Source organism: Grampus griseus (genome assembly GCF_964374135.1).
Source record: "Grampus griseus genome assembly, chromosome: 21".
Classification (NCBI taxonomy): domain Eukaryota; kingdom Metazoa; phylum Chordata; class Mammalia; order Artiodactyla; family Delphinidae; genus Grampus; species Grampus griseus.
Window position 1 is genome coordinate 31,364,274 of NC_139015.1, and position 15,141 is coordinate 31,379,414.

The 15,141-nt window shown below is 38.7% G+C and overlaps 1 protein-coding gene across 1 annotated transcript in view; it reads right to left on the reverse strand.

The window, feature by feature from the left end:
- Positions 1-15,141, reverse strand: part of ZMAT4 (zinc finger matrin-type 4) — a gene marked incomplete at both ends in the record, with an annotated part of 210,903 nt that overhangs the window by 61,790 nt on the left and 133,972 nt on the right. Inside the window, one exon of the mRNA XM_082680495.1 lies at positions 10,310-10,537. Within this exon, the coding sequence (XP_082536621.1) occupies positions 10,310-10,537 (228 nt within the window). The remainder of the gene's footprint in view (positions 1-10,309; positions 10,538-15,141) is intronic.

Here is a 15,141-nt window from a genome sequence, read left to right on the forward strand (position 1 = left end):
TGTTCTGAAATGAAGACTTCAATGGGGATTTGTTAGGTCCATTTTCCTGTGAATAAGCTGCCCAAACATGCCTGGATGCACCTCATGCATCTCCTTCTAACTCCCCTGCTCTTTTCCAGAAACCAGCATGCTCCTCCCGAGCTTGGTTTCCTCCCCAAGACTGTCAAGAAATTTCGGTTCTCCCCCCATGCCCCCCCCCAAAAACTATTAAAGAGACCTTGGTCAGTAGGACTTTCATACTAAAGGAACTCCAGAGCTTTTTCTTAGTCCTGAAAACCATGAATGAATGATGGACCTCCGGCCAGAAAGGGCTGCTACCCGAAAAACCTGCTTGTGATTTGAGAAATGTAGCCCTGAACAAAGGAAGCAGGTAAAGGGTGCGTCTCCAGGAATGACAGAAGCAGGACCTGCTCTTGGAGAGAGGAAAGAGCCGGTGACCCGGAATGGAAATGAACTAAGCCCTAAAGTAGAGAAAAGGTGGAACATTTGGATTCACAAATAAAATGAGATGCAAACACCTGGGTGCACTTAGAATAAATCACAACTTCTTCCCATGACGTATTTGGATCTATGCAGTGTGACCTCATCTAGGTCACAATCTCACTTTTTACCCCTCTCCTCTCATTAGCTTCAGGCCCTCTGCCCACCACAGGGCCTTTGCACCTGCCAGCACCTCTGCTTGAAGGGGCAGGTGCTTCGTGTCAGGAGCCTTCAGGTCACAGTTCAAAATGTCAGCTTCTCTGAGTGGTTGTCACTAACTTTCCCATTTAAAGGAACACACCTCCCATTAGCACTTGTCACAGGCTAAATGTATTTTGCTTGTTTATTTCCTGCTTCTTCTCAATAGGAACCTTCTCTTCTCATTCACTGTAGAATCTCCAGCACTTTGTGCTTGGTACCAGATAGGAGCTCAATGTTAGTGGAATGAAGTGGAAAATAAATGAAAAAAATCAAAGAAGGCATCAAAGAGGAAATCAATCAACACATAACAAGCTTTGTTTCTAAAATCTTGACCTCGAGTCACCTGATCAGAATTTCTGTTTCTATCATCTCACAGGGAGATTAGGAGCCCACGAGCAAACTGTTAACTCCAATTAATTTGCTCCCCAAAACTCTGGAATCCCCAAGCGTATTGGAGTGGCCATGTCCTAAGGGAAAATGGTTGTCGGATGACGGAAGGATTGTTGAAAACTCAAATGGAGATTCTCAAGCAACCTTCAGCTGGGAAAGTGTGCCCTGTCTTTGCTGATTCCCGCTGTCACATCCATCAATTCTTGGGCAGAGGATCTCAGAGAAATTATTTTCTGTTGACCTGGTCCTCATGAGAATAGGCAGAAACCTCGATCAGATTTTTAAAATGAAATCCTTGACTTGTGGTTATTGCATATATTAATGCCTCCTGTGGATGAGATGTTTTCCACTCCAAAGTCTACAAAGGGTATGACAGCACAGTATTTGTCACATAGGTCGGGTGTCCACCTGCATTCTGATTGTGGTGGTTTAAAAATGTCCACGTGTTCTCTGGTAGTCCCCTCTTCAAAGGTGGAGTTGAATTCCCAACCACCCCTCGAATAGGGACTGGCATTGACTTCTAACCAACAGAAGGTGATGGAAGCGAGGCCATGTGACCTTGGAGCACCCTAGAAAAGATGGCTTTCACCCGAGGCTCTGTAGGAAGCCAGGGCCACAGCACAAGCACCTTCAAAACTCCTGGGAGAGGCCCACGAGGAGAAAAACAGAGGCCTCCTGCCAACATATGAGTGGCTCACATTTTCTTTCTTCTTTTATTTGGCTCTTGAAATTGACATGCCACTCTCCCCACTCTCTCCTTGGATACTGTTATGTGAGTTTTGACAAACAAACACATACAGCCAGGAAGCCATATCAGGGTCCAGACAAGTTCCACAACCCCCAGATGCCCTCTTACGGCCCCACTGCAGTCAACCTCTTCCCCTCACCGCCAATGACCGGCAACCACGACTCTGTTTTCCAGAATGGAATGAGCCACCTTTAGAAGTAGAACTGCAGCTCAGGCTGACATCTCAGGTGCAAAGTGATAAGAAACCTCAAGCCAGAATCACCTAGCCAAGCCACTCCCCAATTCCTCCCTGGAAACTTTGAGAGATAATAAATGTTTACCATGTTTTAAGCCACTAAATTTTGAGGTGATTGTTGCACAGCAATAGTTGCACCTGTTGCCTTTGGAAACTGTTCATTTTTTAACCTAGACTGCCTTTCCTTTCCTGGTCTTGGAGAAGCCCCAGTGCCCAAGTCCCCTGCACAGGTACCTTAGTGACCTGAAGGTGGAGGAGGGTCACTGAATGATATGACGGAGCTGTCTACTGCCTGCCACGTGGGCAAAGGCCAAACTAATATTAAGAGGAACCCATGATCATCTGAAAGTCCACAGCAGAAATAATTCAAAAAGTAAATCTCTCTCACTCCAGTGTTCTGCCTGTTTTGAGGAAAGTCTTCTCATTCTCACTCACATACCACTTTTATGATTTGAAGTCCTAGGTAAGCTTCCTGTAACCCCTGGAAATGATTCCCCATTCCCTCCAATAAAGGCAGAAGCTGCATTACAGAGGGAGTCATCAATTCTAGCAGCCTCTCTAGAAATAGCTTTCTCTTCACAGAATTTTGCTTCTCAATCCCAGGCCCCTGGGAAAAGTGAATATGATTTCTTTGCCTTTTCTAGATTCTCTCTAACTGAGATGGAGTCACGAAGGTGGAGAAAACTCTTTTATTAAAATATAGGATGTACCCTGTAAATCATTCATTCCCAGAAAGCTGAGAGTTGAACTGTGCCCATTCTATACTTGAATTCAAAGAGAGTTTAATACTAAAATATACGTAAGTTCCCAAACTTAACTGTTTTGAAACAAAAGAGTTAATCATCAGAGTTCTAGCTAGTCAACGAGGAGTCATTGGAAATGGACGCACCTCCGATCCGGAGCCATAACTTAGAAGGGGACAGTTACCCCACTTCTCTGGGCCCCAGAACCCTGCTCTGCAAAAACAAGGGGCATAATTCATGATGTTCGATGTCCTTTCCAGCACTGTCTGCATCTGATGCTCAGAAACATCATGAAATTTTCAAATGAATTCTTTTGCTCTGTTTTCGTTTCCTCCGAAACAACGAAATAACTCTGCATTTTCTCATCCTAACACTTTTAAAAGAATAAATAATAAATGTCTGCAAAATGAATATTCTATTTTCACTGAGCTCTAAATTCATAATTTATACTCTCCCTGTCTCTACATAAGAAATTGCCTTATATCTGTGTTTTATGCTAGCAAGAAGAAATTGAACTACAAAGAAAACCTCTAAAGCACTTTCTGTCCATTGGAATTTATAATTCTATAATTCAATAACTTCCTTTGCTTTCTACATTGGACTCCATGTTCAGAAAGAGGTGGCCGTTTTTCTTATTAAGCTAAAAGTTGGAAGTAGAGACAGATGTCATCTACTTTCTGGAACAAATATCACTAAACTTGAGTCAGTAACCAGGTTATTCATATTAATAACTATTTAGGCCAATCTCATTTAAAATCCCTTGTTAATCTACAAGAATAATTTCCTTTTTAAAAATTTGATTTGCCACTTGAAGCAAAGGAAGGCCAGAAAGCTAATACGGTTCTGTAGAGTTTCCAATGACTAAATAGTGTGGATACCAAAAAAATACAAAAGGTACAAGGTTTTTTTGTGCTATTAAATTATATACAAATAATAGGTAGAAAGTTATGTGTAGGTCACAGGAATCAAGGTCAATGTATAAAAATTAATTGTATTTTCTATATGTCAGTAAGAAACACATAAAAATGAAATTTCAAAAAATATAATTTAGGGCTTCCCTGCTGGCGCAGTGGTTGAGAGTCTGCCTGCCGATGCAGGGGACACGGGTTTGTGCCCCGGTCCGGGAAGATCCCACATGCTGCGGAGCGGCTGGGCCTGTGAGCCATGGCCACTGAGCCTGTGTGTCCAGAGCCTGTGTTCCGCAAGGGGAGAGGCCACAACAGTGAGAGGCCCGCGTAACGCAAAAAAAAATATATATATATATATATATATATATAAAATTATAAAATATATATAAAAATATAAAATATATATATATATAAAATTTATAATAGTGTTAAAGAGCACAAAGTACTCAAGGATACATTCAACTCATAATGTGTAAAATCTTTACATGGAAAACTACGAGACAGTGCTGATAAAACTTAAAGAAAGAAGTAAATAGGGAGATATATGGCGTTCATGGATTGCAAGATTCAACATTGTGAGTCATTTAAATAAATCTCCCCAAATTGATCTATAGATTAAACGAAGTCCCATTCAGTATTCCACCAAACTTTCTACGTAGAGACTGAAAAACTGATTCTAACATTTATATAGAAATGTGAAGGATTTAGAACAGCCAAACAATCTTGAGAGAAAAGAGCAAAGCTGGAGAACTTGCACTACCTGATATCAAAAGTTCTCTAATGCTATAAATAAGTACAGTGTGGTGCTGGCATAAAGATAGACAAATAAGTCAATGGAACACAATAGATTGTACAGAAATAGACTCACACACAATCAATAGATGTTCAAAAGAGGCGCCAAGAAAATCCAACGAGGAAAAAAATAATAATTTCAACAAATCTGCTGCAACAACTGGGTAACTATCTAAAATCAAAATGAATGTCAACCCTTCCTCACACCATACACAAAAATTAATTTGAGATACATCATAATTCTAGATGTAAAAGCTAAAATTATGAAACTTGTAGAAGAAAATATACAAGATTACCTTTGATCATGAGTGTAGGCAAAGACTGTTTAGATGGGACACAAAAAGCAATGATTATGAAAGAAAATAAAGAGAAATTATACTTTGATAATTCAATAGTGTCTGCTTACCAGACATTACTTAAGAAAGTGAAGAGCCAAGTCATAGTGTAGGAGAAAATATTCACAGTGGGTACACCTGACAAAGGATTTGTATTTATAATATATGAAAACCTTCTACCTACTACTCAACAATGAAGTATGGTACTGACACAAAAACAGAAATATAGATCAACGGAACAGGATAGAAAGCCCAGAGATAAACCCAAGCACATATGGTCACCTTATCTTTGATAAAGGAGGCAAGAGTATACAATGGAGAAAAGACAGCCTCTTCAATAAGAGGTGCTGGGAAAACTGGACAGCTACATGTAAAAGAATGAAATTAGAACACTCCTTAACACCATACACAAAAATAAACTCAAAATGGATTAGAGACCTAAATGTAAGGCCAAACACTATAAAACTCTTAGAGGAAAACATAGGCAGAACACTCTATGACATAAATCACAGCAAGATCCTTTTTGATCCATCTCCTAGAGAAATGGAAATAAAAATAAACAAATGGGACCTAATGAAACGTAAAAGCTTTTGCACAGCAAAGGAAACCATCAACAAGACGAAAAGACAGCCCTCAGAATGGGGGAAAATATTTGCAAACGAAGCAACTGACAAAGGATAAATCTCCAAAATTTACAAGCAGCTCATGCAGCTCAATATCAAAAAAACAAACAACCCAATCCAAAAATGGGCAGAAGACCTAAATAGACATTTCTCCAGAGAAGATATACAGACTGCCAACAAACACATGAAAGGATGCTCAACATCACTAATCATTAGACAAACGCAAATCAAAGCTACAATGAGGTATCACCTCACACCAGTCAGAATGGCCATCATCAAAAAATCTATAAACAATAGATGCTGGGGAGGGTGTGGAGAAAAAGGAACCCTCTTGCACTATTGGTGGGAATGTAAACTGATACAGCCACTGTGGAGAACAGTATAGAGGTTCCTTAAAAAACTAAAAATAGAACTACCATATAACCCAGCAATCCCACTACTGGGCATGTACCCTGAGAAAACCATAATTCAAAAAGAGTCATGTACCACAATGTCCACTGCAGCTCTATTTACAATAGCCAGGATATGGAAACAACGTTAAGTGTCCATGAACAGATGAATGGATAAAGAAGATGTGGCACATATATACAATGGAATATTACTCAGCCATAAAAAGAAATGAAATTGAGTTATTTGTAGTGAGGTGGATGGACCTAGAGTCTGTCATACAGAGTGAAGTAAGTCAGAAAGAGAAAAACAAATACCGTATGCTAACACATATATATGGAATCTAAAAAAAAAAAAGAAATCGTTCTGAAAAACCTAGGGGCAGGACAGGAATAAAGATGCTGACGTAGAGAATGGACTTGAGGATACCAGGAAGGGGAAGGGAAAGCTGGGACAAAGTGAAAGAGTGGCATGGATATATATACACTCCCTAATGTAAAATAGATAGCTAGTGGGAAGCAGCCACATAGCACAGGGAGATCAGCTCGGTGCTTTGTGACCACCTAGAGGGGTGGGATAGGGAGGGTGGGAGGGAGATGCAAGAGGGAGGAGATATGGGGATATATGTATACATATAGCTGATTCACTTTGTTATACAGCAGAAACTAACACACCATTGTAAAGCAATTATACTCCAATAAAGATGTTAAAAAAATTAAATAAATAAAGAGGCAGACAACCAGTTTTTTTAAATAGGCAAAAGACAGGAACAGACATTTCACAAAGGAAGATATACAAATGACCAACATTTTAAAGTGTTTGACATGATTAGTCTACATGGAAACACAAATTAAAGCCATAATGAAATACTCTCCTACACCCACTAGAATGACTAATATTTGAAAGACTGATAAAAACAAACGTTGGTGAGGATATGGGATTCATATATGTTGCTTTAGGGTGTGCAAGATAATGCAGCTACTTTGGAAAACATTTTGGTAGTTTCTTGTTCAGTTAAAAATACACCCAACTTATGACTATGACCCAGCAATTCTACTCTGAGGTATTTAACAAGAGAAGTAAAAACATCTGTCAACAACAACAACAAAAAGAATGTTCATGAAAGCCTTATTCAAAATAGCCCCAAAACTGTCAAGAGGAGAATGGCTAGACATATTGTGGGATTTCTGTCTAGAAGAAAACCACTCCGTGATAAAGAGCAAGGGGCTACTCTGCTTTTTATGCAACAAATGGATACGTTTCAAAAACAATATGAGGGCTTCCCTGGTGGCGCACTGGTTGAGAGTCTGCCTGCCGATGCAGGGGGTGCGGGTTCATGCCCCGGTCCGGGAGGATCCCACATGCCGCAGTGCGGCTGGGCCTGTGAGCCATGGCCACTGGGCCTGCGCGTCCGGAGCCTGTGCTCCGCAACGGGAGAGGCCACAACAGTGAGAGGCCCGCATACCGCCAAAAAAAAAAAAAACAATATGAGAAGCTAGACACAGAAAAATACATACTTTCTGTGACAATTATATGAAATTTTAGAGCAGGCAAAACTAAATTTTGGTGAAAGAAATAAGAAAATTGGTTCCCTGGAATGGGAAGTTAGGATTGACTGGGATGGGGCCCGTGGGAATGACGTCATGATGGAAAAGTTATGGATCTTGGTAGGAGTGTGGGTTACACTCCGTGAACTATATAACACTTAATATCTCTGCTTTTCACAATATATAAAATATACATCGTCTTTTTAAATTAGAAGAAAAAATCATAAATAATGTCTTGTAAAAATTATTCAATCAGGATCCTTTTGGAAATGAAAAGTATTGCCATGTTAAAAAATGCAGAATTTTAGGTGACTTTTAAATTCTGCTTTCTCTGTTTATTCATTCATTCAGCAATTTTATTTAGTACCTACTCTGTGTCTGTCACTGTTCTAGGTGTTTTTGAACACATCAGTGGGCAAAGCAGACATAGATTCCTGCTTTCAAGTTGCTAACAGTCTATAGGGTGAGTAGGGAGAAATCAGGAAAACCATAATAAACCGGTAAATGATGTAGGGTTTTACTGAGAAGTGCTGGGACTTCCCTGGCGGTCCAGTGGTTAAGACTCCATGCCTCCACTGCAGGGGGCACAGGTTCAATCCCTGGTCAGGGAACTAAGATCCCACGTGCCTCACGGCCAAAAAAATAAAATAAAATAAAAAAATTAAAAACTGAGAAGTGCTAAGAAGGAGAGGAAGCCTGTGACACTGCCATCCTCCAGCTGCTTGACACCAGTTTTTTAAAAGTTATGGATATGCCTGTATTTACTGGTTAGCATTTTTGCCTTTATTAATTGATCGACCATGCACTAGAAGCATTCCAGAAATAGAAGACTGTGTGTGTGTGTGTGTGTGTGTGTGTGTGTGTGTGAGCGCGCGCGCGCATGCCCGTGTGTTTTAAAACATGCTAGGTTATCATCATTGCTTGATTCCCTAAACTTTTGCAATATTTAATGCCTGAATACATATACATCAAGATGTCACCTGGGGTGGGTGAAAAGGTCGGTTTCAAGGACGCTGTGTTCGATGCTAATCGTGTTTCATGTGCTGAGTCAGAACCACATTGAGTTATCAAGTCCAAGAGCAGCCTTTTTTGTCTTTGGGATAAAAGACAAACCACTCAAATGTTACAGAATCCAGACTCCCAAGACATTAAGACATGGCTGTACCTAAAAGATGCAGCACCGATAATTCAAAACAGACAAGAAGAATGTGCTCTAGGAATAATTCTTCTACGAGTCATAATATCTGGCACAAAACATAAATAAAGCCCTATTTTTCTCCTTCAGTGCCTGCCATGAAGGAGTCGCGGAGCAGACTTGTTATCTGCCAGGAACAGCGAGACATGGGAGGCCTTCAGCTAAAAAATACTCCTCCTGTATTTTTAACAAGACAGAGACTGTGAACACAAGAAATTCCCCAGCAGACAGCAATAGTACCAACAATTCAAAAGCATTTGCAACATGATTATCCAACATACTGAAATATTAAGCTCCATGTTGTTTCTCTAGAGCTAGAAAACTTCCACAAAAATAGTGTTTTTCCTCTTTGCTCTCATTTGCTGTTTTTAATCATTATCTTGGAAAAATCAGTCTCTCATCAAGCTCCATAGATCTCCTAATGGACCTGCAGTCCTAAATCTATGCTGTATGATAGGCTTTTTCCGTGATAATCTGTTTATTCACCAGCGACAGCTTATCTTTTCCTCTCTTTTGCCTAAACATATATGATTCTGCTCACATGGGATACCTTCTCACCTGCTAAAAGACCACCCACCTTTCTAGTTCCAACTCCAGTCCTTTTCTTTGGGGAAGTCTTCCCCAACCAACATAATCAGAAGTGACCTGTCCCTCCTGTCAGGTCACACAGCAAGATCTTCTGTCCCATTTATTTGGTCTAGAATTATACCAGGTTATTTTCCCTTGGAGGCTCATAGCCTGGTAAGGGTAATAAGAATTGCAGGCTCTACATACCGAACCCAGCTCAAACCCAGGTTGCATTCTCAGAACTGACTTGTAAACTTTGTTATTACAGCTATTATGATGGACGATCTCCTGGCCAACTTCTAAAAGTATATCTAAACCATAAAATATCTGAGGTATAGTAGAGCACCCTTTGCAGAATTATTCTTCTGAGAAAATGCATTTCTACTTCTACACTGCCAACATCAGTTGATCAAAACGGTTTAGGTGATCAAAAAATGTTTAAATGGTTGTTGTTGATGAAATATTTTATTAGGTTCCACAGAATGGTATGTGGCTTCCTCAGGAATCCATAGGATTGATCCTCACCCTATGATTCCAAGTCTCCACTCAGCAACTTCTGTAAAATCTCACATGAACTTAAAATGCTCCATGGTTTCCATCAACCCAGAAAATAGGTTAACAGATGGGGGATGGGAGGAGCCAGGTATTGATTCTATAGTGGTCCACAGCACTGTCTTACCTCAGCTTCCTAGATATGCCCACGAAAAGGCCTTGGGCTTAATTTAATCCATGAAATGGAGCCAATGTATTGCTTTGTTTTGGCTGAATTCATAAAAGCACAAAAGTTTAAAATTAAGATAACACCATTTGGCCTTTTTTGCATCTGCTCTTGTACTGCTCATGTACAAAAGCATTCATTCCAGAAGGTGTTTAAAGATAAAGCAGAAGGAAAAACTCTGGTTCATGAGTGGGTGGTTTTGATCTGAACATAGTATTGACTACTATGTAGTCAATAAAAATATGGCAATCACAAATACTTTGAAAGAAAGGAGATGGAAAAAATTAGTTTTCTGCTCATTTCCTTTTTCTTCTATTCCTTTTGGAGGATCCTAGAATTGTCCTTAGTAAGCAAAGCAATAGGAAGAATCATCCCAGTTTATGAAAACACTTTCTCTGAAAGCCCAGTTCTGTGGCAGAAATAAGAAGAGTTTCTCTTACCTCTTAATTCCCCCGTATCCAGAGTTGTCCCAAGCTGTTCTAACAAAGCAACTCTTGCTGCATTCTTTTTGTGTTTCTTGCCATCATAATGCTGCTGGGCCATCAGAGGATTGTTAAACCAGGCTGCACAGAGCCCACAGTATCTGTCTGAATCTCTTCTTTGATAGGGAGATGAGACCACTGGAGCAGTGTCCACTCTCGGAGGTCTAAGTGAGCTCAGAGGCGCTGCTGGCGAGAAAAACAACCAGAGAGAACCACAAGCCACATTAGTCCCTTCCTGAGTGCACGTGTCCTCAACAGCTGAAGATGAAAGGGTCTCCCGTTCATTCTAGAGCTCAAAAATCCAAGAATTTACTGAGATCAGGAAAAATGATCTTTGCCAGCCTTTGTTTTTGAAGTTGGGCTACAATTAAAAATTCCTAACTTATTGCGTCAAAGTTTGCAATTTGTTATGGTTCCATCTGATAGGTCAGGAAACCATCCTTTAGGAGGAAAGAAAGGTTTTTAAAAATAAAATCTCGGGGCTTCCCTGGTGGCGCAGTGGTTGAGAGTCCGCCTGCCGATGCAGGGTACACGGGTTCGTGTCCCGGTCGGGGAAGATCCCACATGCCGCGGAGCGGCTGGGCCCGTGAGCCATGGCCGCTGAGCCTGCGCGTCCGGAGCCTGTGCTCCGCAACGGGAGAGGCCACAACAGTGAGAGGCCCGCATACCACAAAAAAAAAAAAAAAAAAAAAAAGATCTCGGAGGTAAGGGAGTGATTTATTAATCAAAGCCAAAACTTGAAGTAAACATTGTACAATCACGACTTGAAAGATTCTGAATGAATGATTTAAACATTTGTGTGCTATAGATGGAAATAACTAGTAAGTAAAGGATTTGTCAAAGTGATAGAAGCTGATCTGTCAGTTGCATGGATGGTACCAACTGATGAAATCGTGCTAATTTTATTGTCAGTCATTTCTGTTTATTGTGAGAGGTTATTTTCAATCCATACCTGCTAAAATTGACATTGAAAATACAATATTTTTTTAGAAGACCAAAAGACAAACACTATAGAGCAGACGTTGCTATCTACATGAAAAAGACATACCATCACTATTTTGAGATTGCACAGCCTCAGCTATTAACATATTTCATTGTGAGCTTACAGTTATTTTGGGTCCAGGAAAAAAAAGAGAATCTAACTTGGAAGAGTTTACTAACAGAAAACAAAAATAACTTTTTTATGCATTACAACACACAAGTTGCTTTCATCTTTTCAATAACTGTGAGTTGGATTATTATCCTGTTTCTCAGATGATGGACTTCAGAGATGCCAAAGTTTTACTGAAGGTAAGGTAACTAGTTATGGTAAAGGCAGGACTCCAAGCAAATCCTTAATTTCCAAAACCAATATTCCTTTCAATACCCCTAAGAACTCTTTTCATACTTCTTAATAAGCCAAGGGATTTTTTTCTAGACCTCAGTTATCTTTGTATTTTATATGGGACATAATTTAATTTTAGAAAAAATTCTGCTCCAAATCTTTTGGAGAAGAAAACAAATTTAAACTCTCACATGGCCCATTAGTCATCATGCAATATAGCAATGCCTTCTGTTTTTTCTTTGCCTCTGTGATGTGGAGTGCAGCTGGCAAGACTATGAAAATTAGGGTTATTCCAAGGAAAAGGTGAGATCTGGGACCTCAATAACAAATTAATGAACCATCTGATCAACTCACTAAGCTTTCAAATCACTTTTATGTGGATTTTATTTTTAGATTGAATAACTGATATACCCACAGCCAACACAATACTCCATGGTGAAAAGCTGAAAGCCTTCCCACTAAAATCTGGAGCAAGACAAGTATGCCCACTCTCACTGCTTCTATTTAATATAGCATTGGAAGTCCTAGACACAGCAATTAGACAAGAAAAAGAAACAGAAGGTATCCAAATTGTAAGGGAAGAGGTAAAACTGTCACTATTTGCAGATGACATGATACTCTATATAGAGAACCCTAAAGTTTCCACCCCAAAACTATTAGAACTAATAAATGAATTCAGCAAGGTTGCAGGATACAAAATTAATATACAGAAATCTGTTGCATTTCTGTACACCAATAATGAAATATCAAAAAGAAAAGTAAAAAAAAATAAATAAAATCACATCAAAAAAATACTTGGGAATAAACTTAACCAAGGAAGTGAAAGACCAATATGCTGAAAACTATAAGACATTAATGAAGGAAGTCAAAGATGATTTAAAGAAATGGAAAGATATCCCATGCTTTTGGCTTAGAAGAATCAATATTATTAAAATGGCCATATTGCTGAAAACAATCTACATATTTAATGCAATCTCTATCAAAATACCCAGGACATTTTTCACTGAACTTGAGCAAATAATCATAAAATTTATATGGAAGCACAAAAGACCCCAATTTGCCAAAGCAATTCTGAGAAAAAAGAACAAAGCTAGAGGTATAACCCTCCCAGACTTCGGACTACACTACAAAGCTACAGTAATCAAAACTGCATGGTATTAGCACAAAAACAGACAAGAAGATCAGTGGAACAGAACAGAGAGACCAGAAGTAAACCCAAACATTTATACGGTCAAGTAATCTATGATGGAGAAGGCAAGAATATACAATGGAGAAAACAGTCTCTTCAGCACGTAGTGTTGGGAAAGCTGAACAGCTACATGTAAAACAATGAAAATTAGAATATTCACTCACACCATATGTAAAAATGCACTCAAAATGGTTTAAAGACCTAAATGTAAGACATGAAACCGAACAACTCCTAGAAGAGAACACAGGTGAAACGCTCTTTGACATAAGTTGTAGCAATATTTTCTTGGATCAGTCTCCCAAAGCAGAAGAAATAAAAGCAAAAATAAACAAAGGGTACCTAATTAAAAGTTTTGCACTGCAAAGGAAACCATCAACAAAATGAAAAGACAACCTATGGGATGGGAGAAAATATTTGCAAATGATGCAACCAATAAGGAGTGATTATCTGAAATATACAAACAGCTGATACAACTCAATATCCAAAAAAAAAAAAGTCCAATCAAAAAACGGGGAGAAGACTTAAATAGATATTTTTCCAGAGAAGACATACAGATGGCCAACAGGCACATGAAAAGATGCTCAACGTCACTGATTATTAGAGAAATGCAAATCAAAACCAGAATGAGGTATCACCTCACACCTGTCAGAATGGCCGTCATCAACAAATGTTGGAGAAAAGGGAAGCTCATACACTGTTGGTGGAATGTAAATTTGTGTAGCCACTACGGAAAACATATGGAGTTCCTTAAAAAACTAAAAATAGAGCTACTATATATCCAGCAATTCCAGTCTGGTGTATATCCAGAAAAAACAAAAATCACTACATCACATAGATACATGCACCCCTGTGTTGTTCACAGCAGCATTATTTACAATAGTCAAGACATGAACACAACTCTCTCTCTCTCTATATATATATATACACACACACACACACATATAAATACACACCCGTGTATATTATATATATATATATATATATATATATATATAATGGAATATTACTCAGCCACAGAAAGAATGAAATATTGTCATTGGCAGCAACATGGAGAGACCTATTATACTTAGTGAAGTAAGTCAGACAGAGAACGACAAATACTACATATCACTTATATGTGGAATCTAAAAATAATACAGATGAATGTTTATACAAAACAGAAACTGACTCACAGACATAGAAAACAAACCTGTCATTACCAAAAAGGGGTGGAAGGACAAATTAAGTGTATGGGATCAACAGATACAAATTACTACACATAAAATAGATAAGCAACAGTAATAGATAAGTTACTGTACAGCACAGGGAATTATACCGAATATGTTGTAATAACCTAAAATGGAATATAATCTTCAAAAATACTGACTCGTTATGCTGTACAGCCAAAACTGACACAATATTGTAAATCAACCGTGCCTCAATAAAAAATAAATAACCGATATACAAATAAATAGTTGCTAAATGACATTTTAATTCAGGAAATGAATTGTCACTATCTAGAAAGCCTTTTCCTACCTACCCAGAGATTTCATCAGATAGGGAAGTTTTTAGCTACTTTGGATGAAACCAAATGGTATTATTTCTATAGGGACTTAGAGAAACAAGAAGTCTCTTAAAAACCTCATTGCCAAATTCAATAATACATCGCCATGTGATGATAAAACTCAAACTGGGGCTGTACCATCCTGGCAGCCACCCAGAATCATTCTGCTATGACTTAGAAATGCTAATAAAAGCTACAAATATGCAGTTGACCTGTAACGTGAAAGGACTTCTATTTACTTTTCTGAAGGAAATTGAATCTTTCTTCCAAAGTTTCCTGCATCCTTACCAATTTTTGAGGATTTATAGCCATCTATTGTTTTTGATAGAAATGGAAAACATGTCAAACATTTGCAGTCTGAATAAATGTTGACTCTTGAAGCATAATTCACTTTTCTCTAAACTGGGCCCTAAAAAACATTTCAGAGTTGATTTCATCAATTGATGCCTTATACATCATATTCTGGCAGGAGCAATACACTATAGAATATTCATCAGATAAGAATCTTATCTTGCACATAAGAAAGTAGTTTGATGCTGCATTTGCATGGTAGCTTTTCCTCTTTAATAATCCTACTATCCTGGTGCAGCACCAAAGTTTAACGTTTCCTATGCTTCTGTTTCCAACTGTCTTCACCAACTAAAACCCAGTTTATATTTCCTATAAAGGCAAACAAAGGTAGTAGTATAAAGGGAATGGAAATAGCTTTGAATCAAAATTGAAAATCAAGGTTG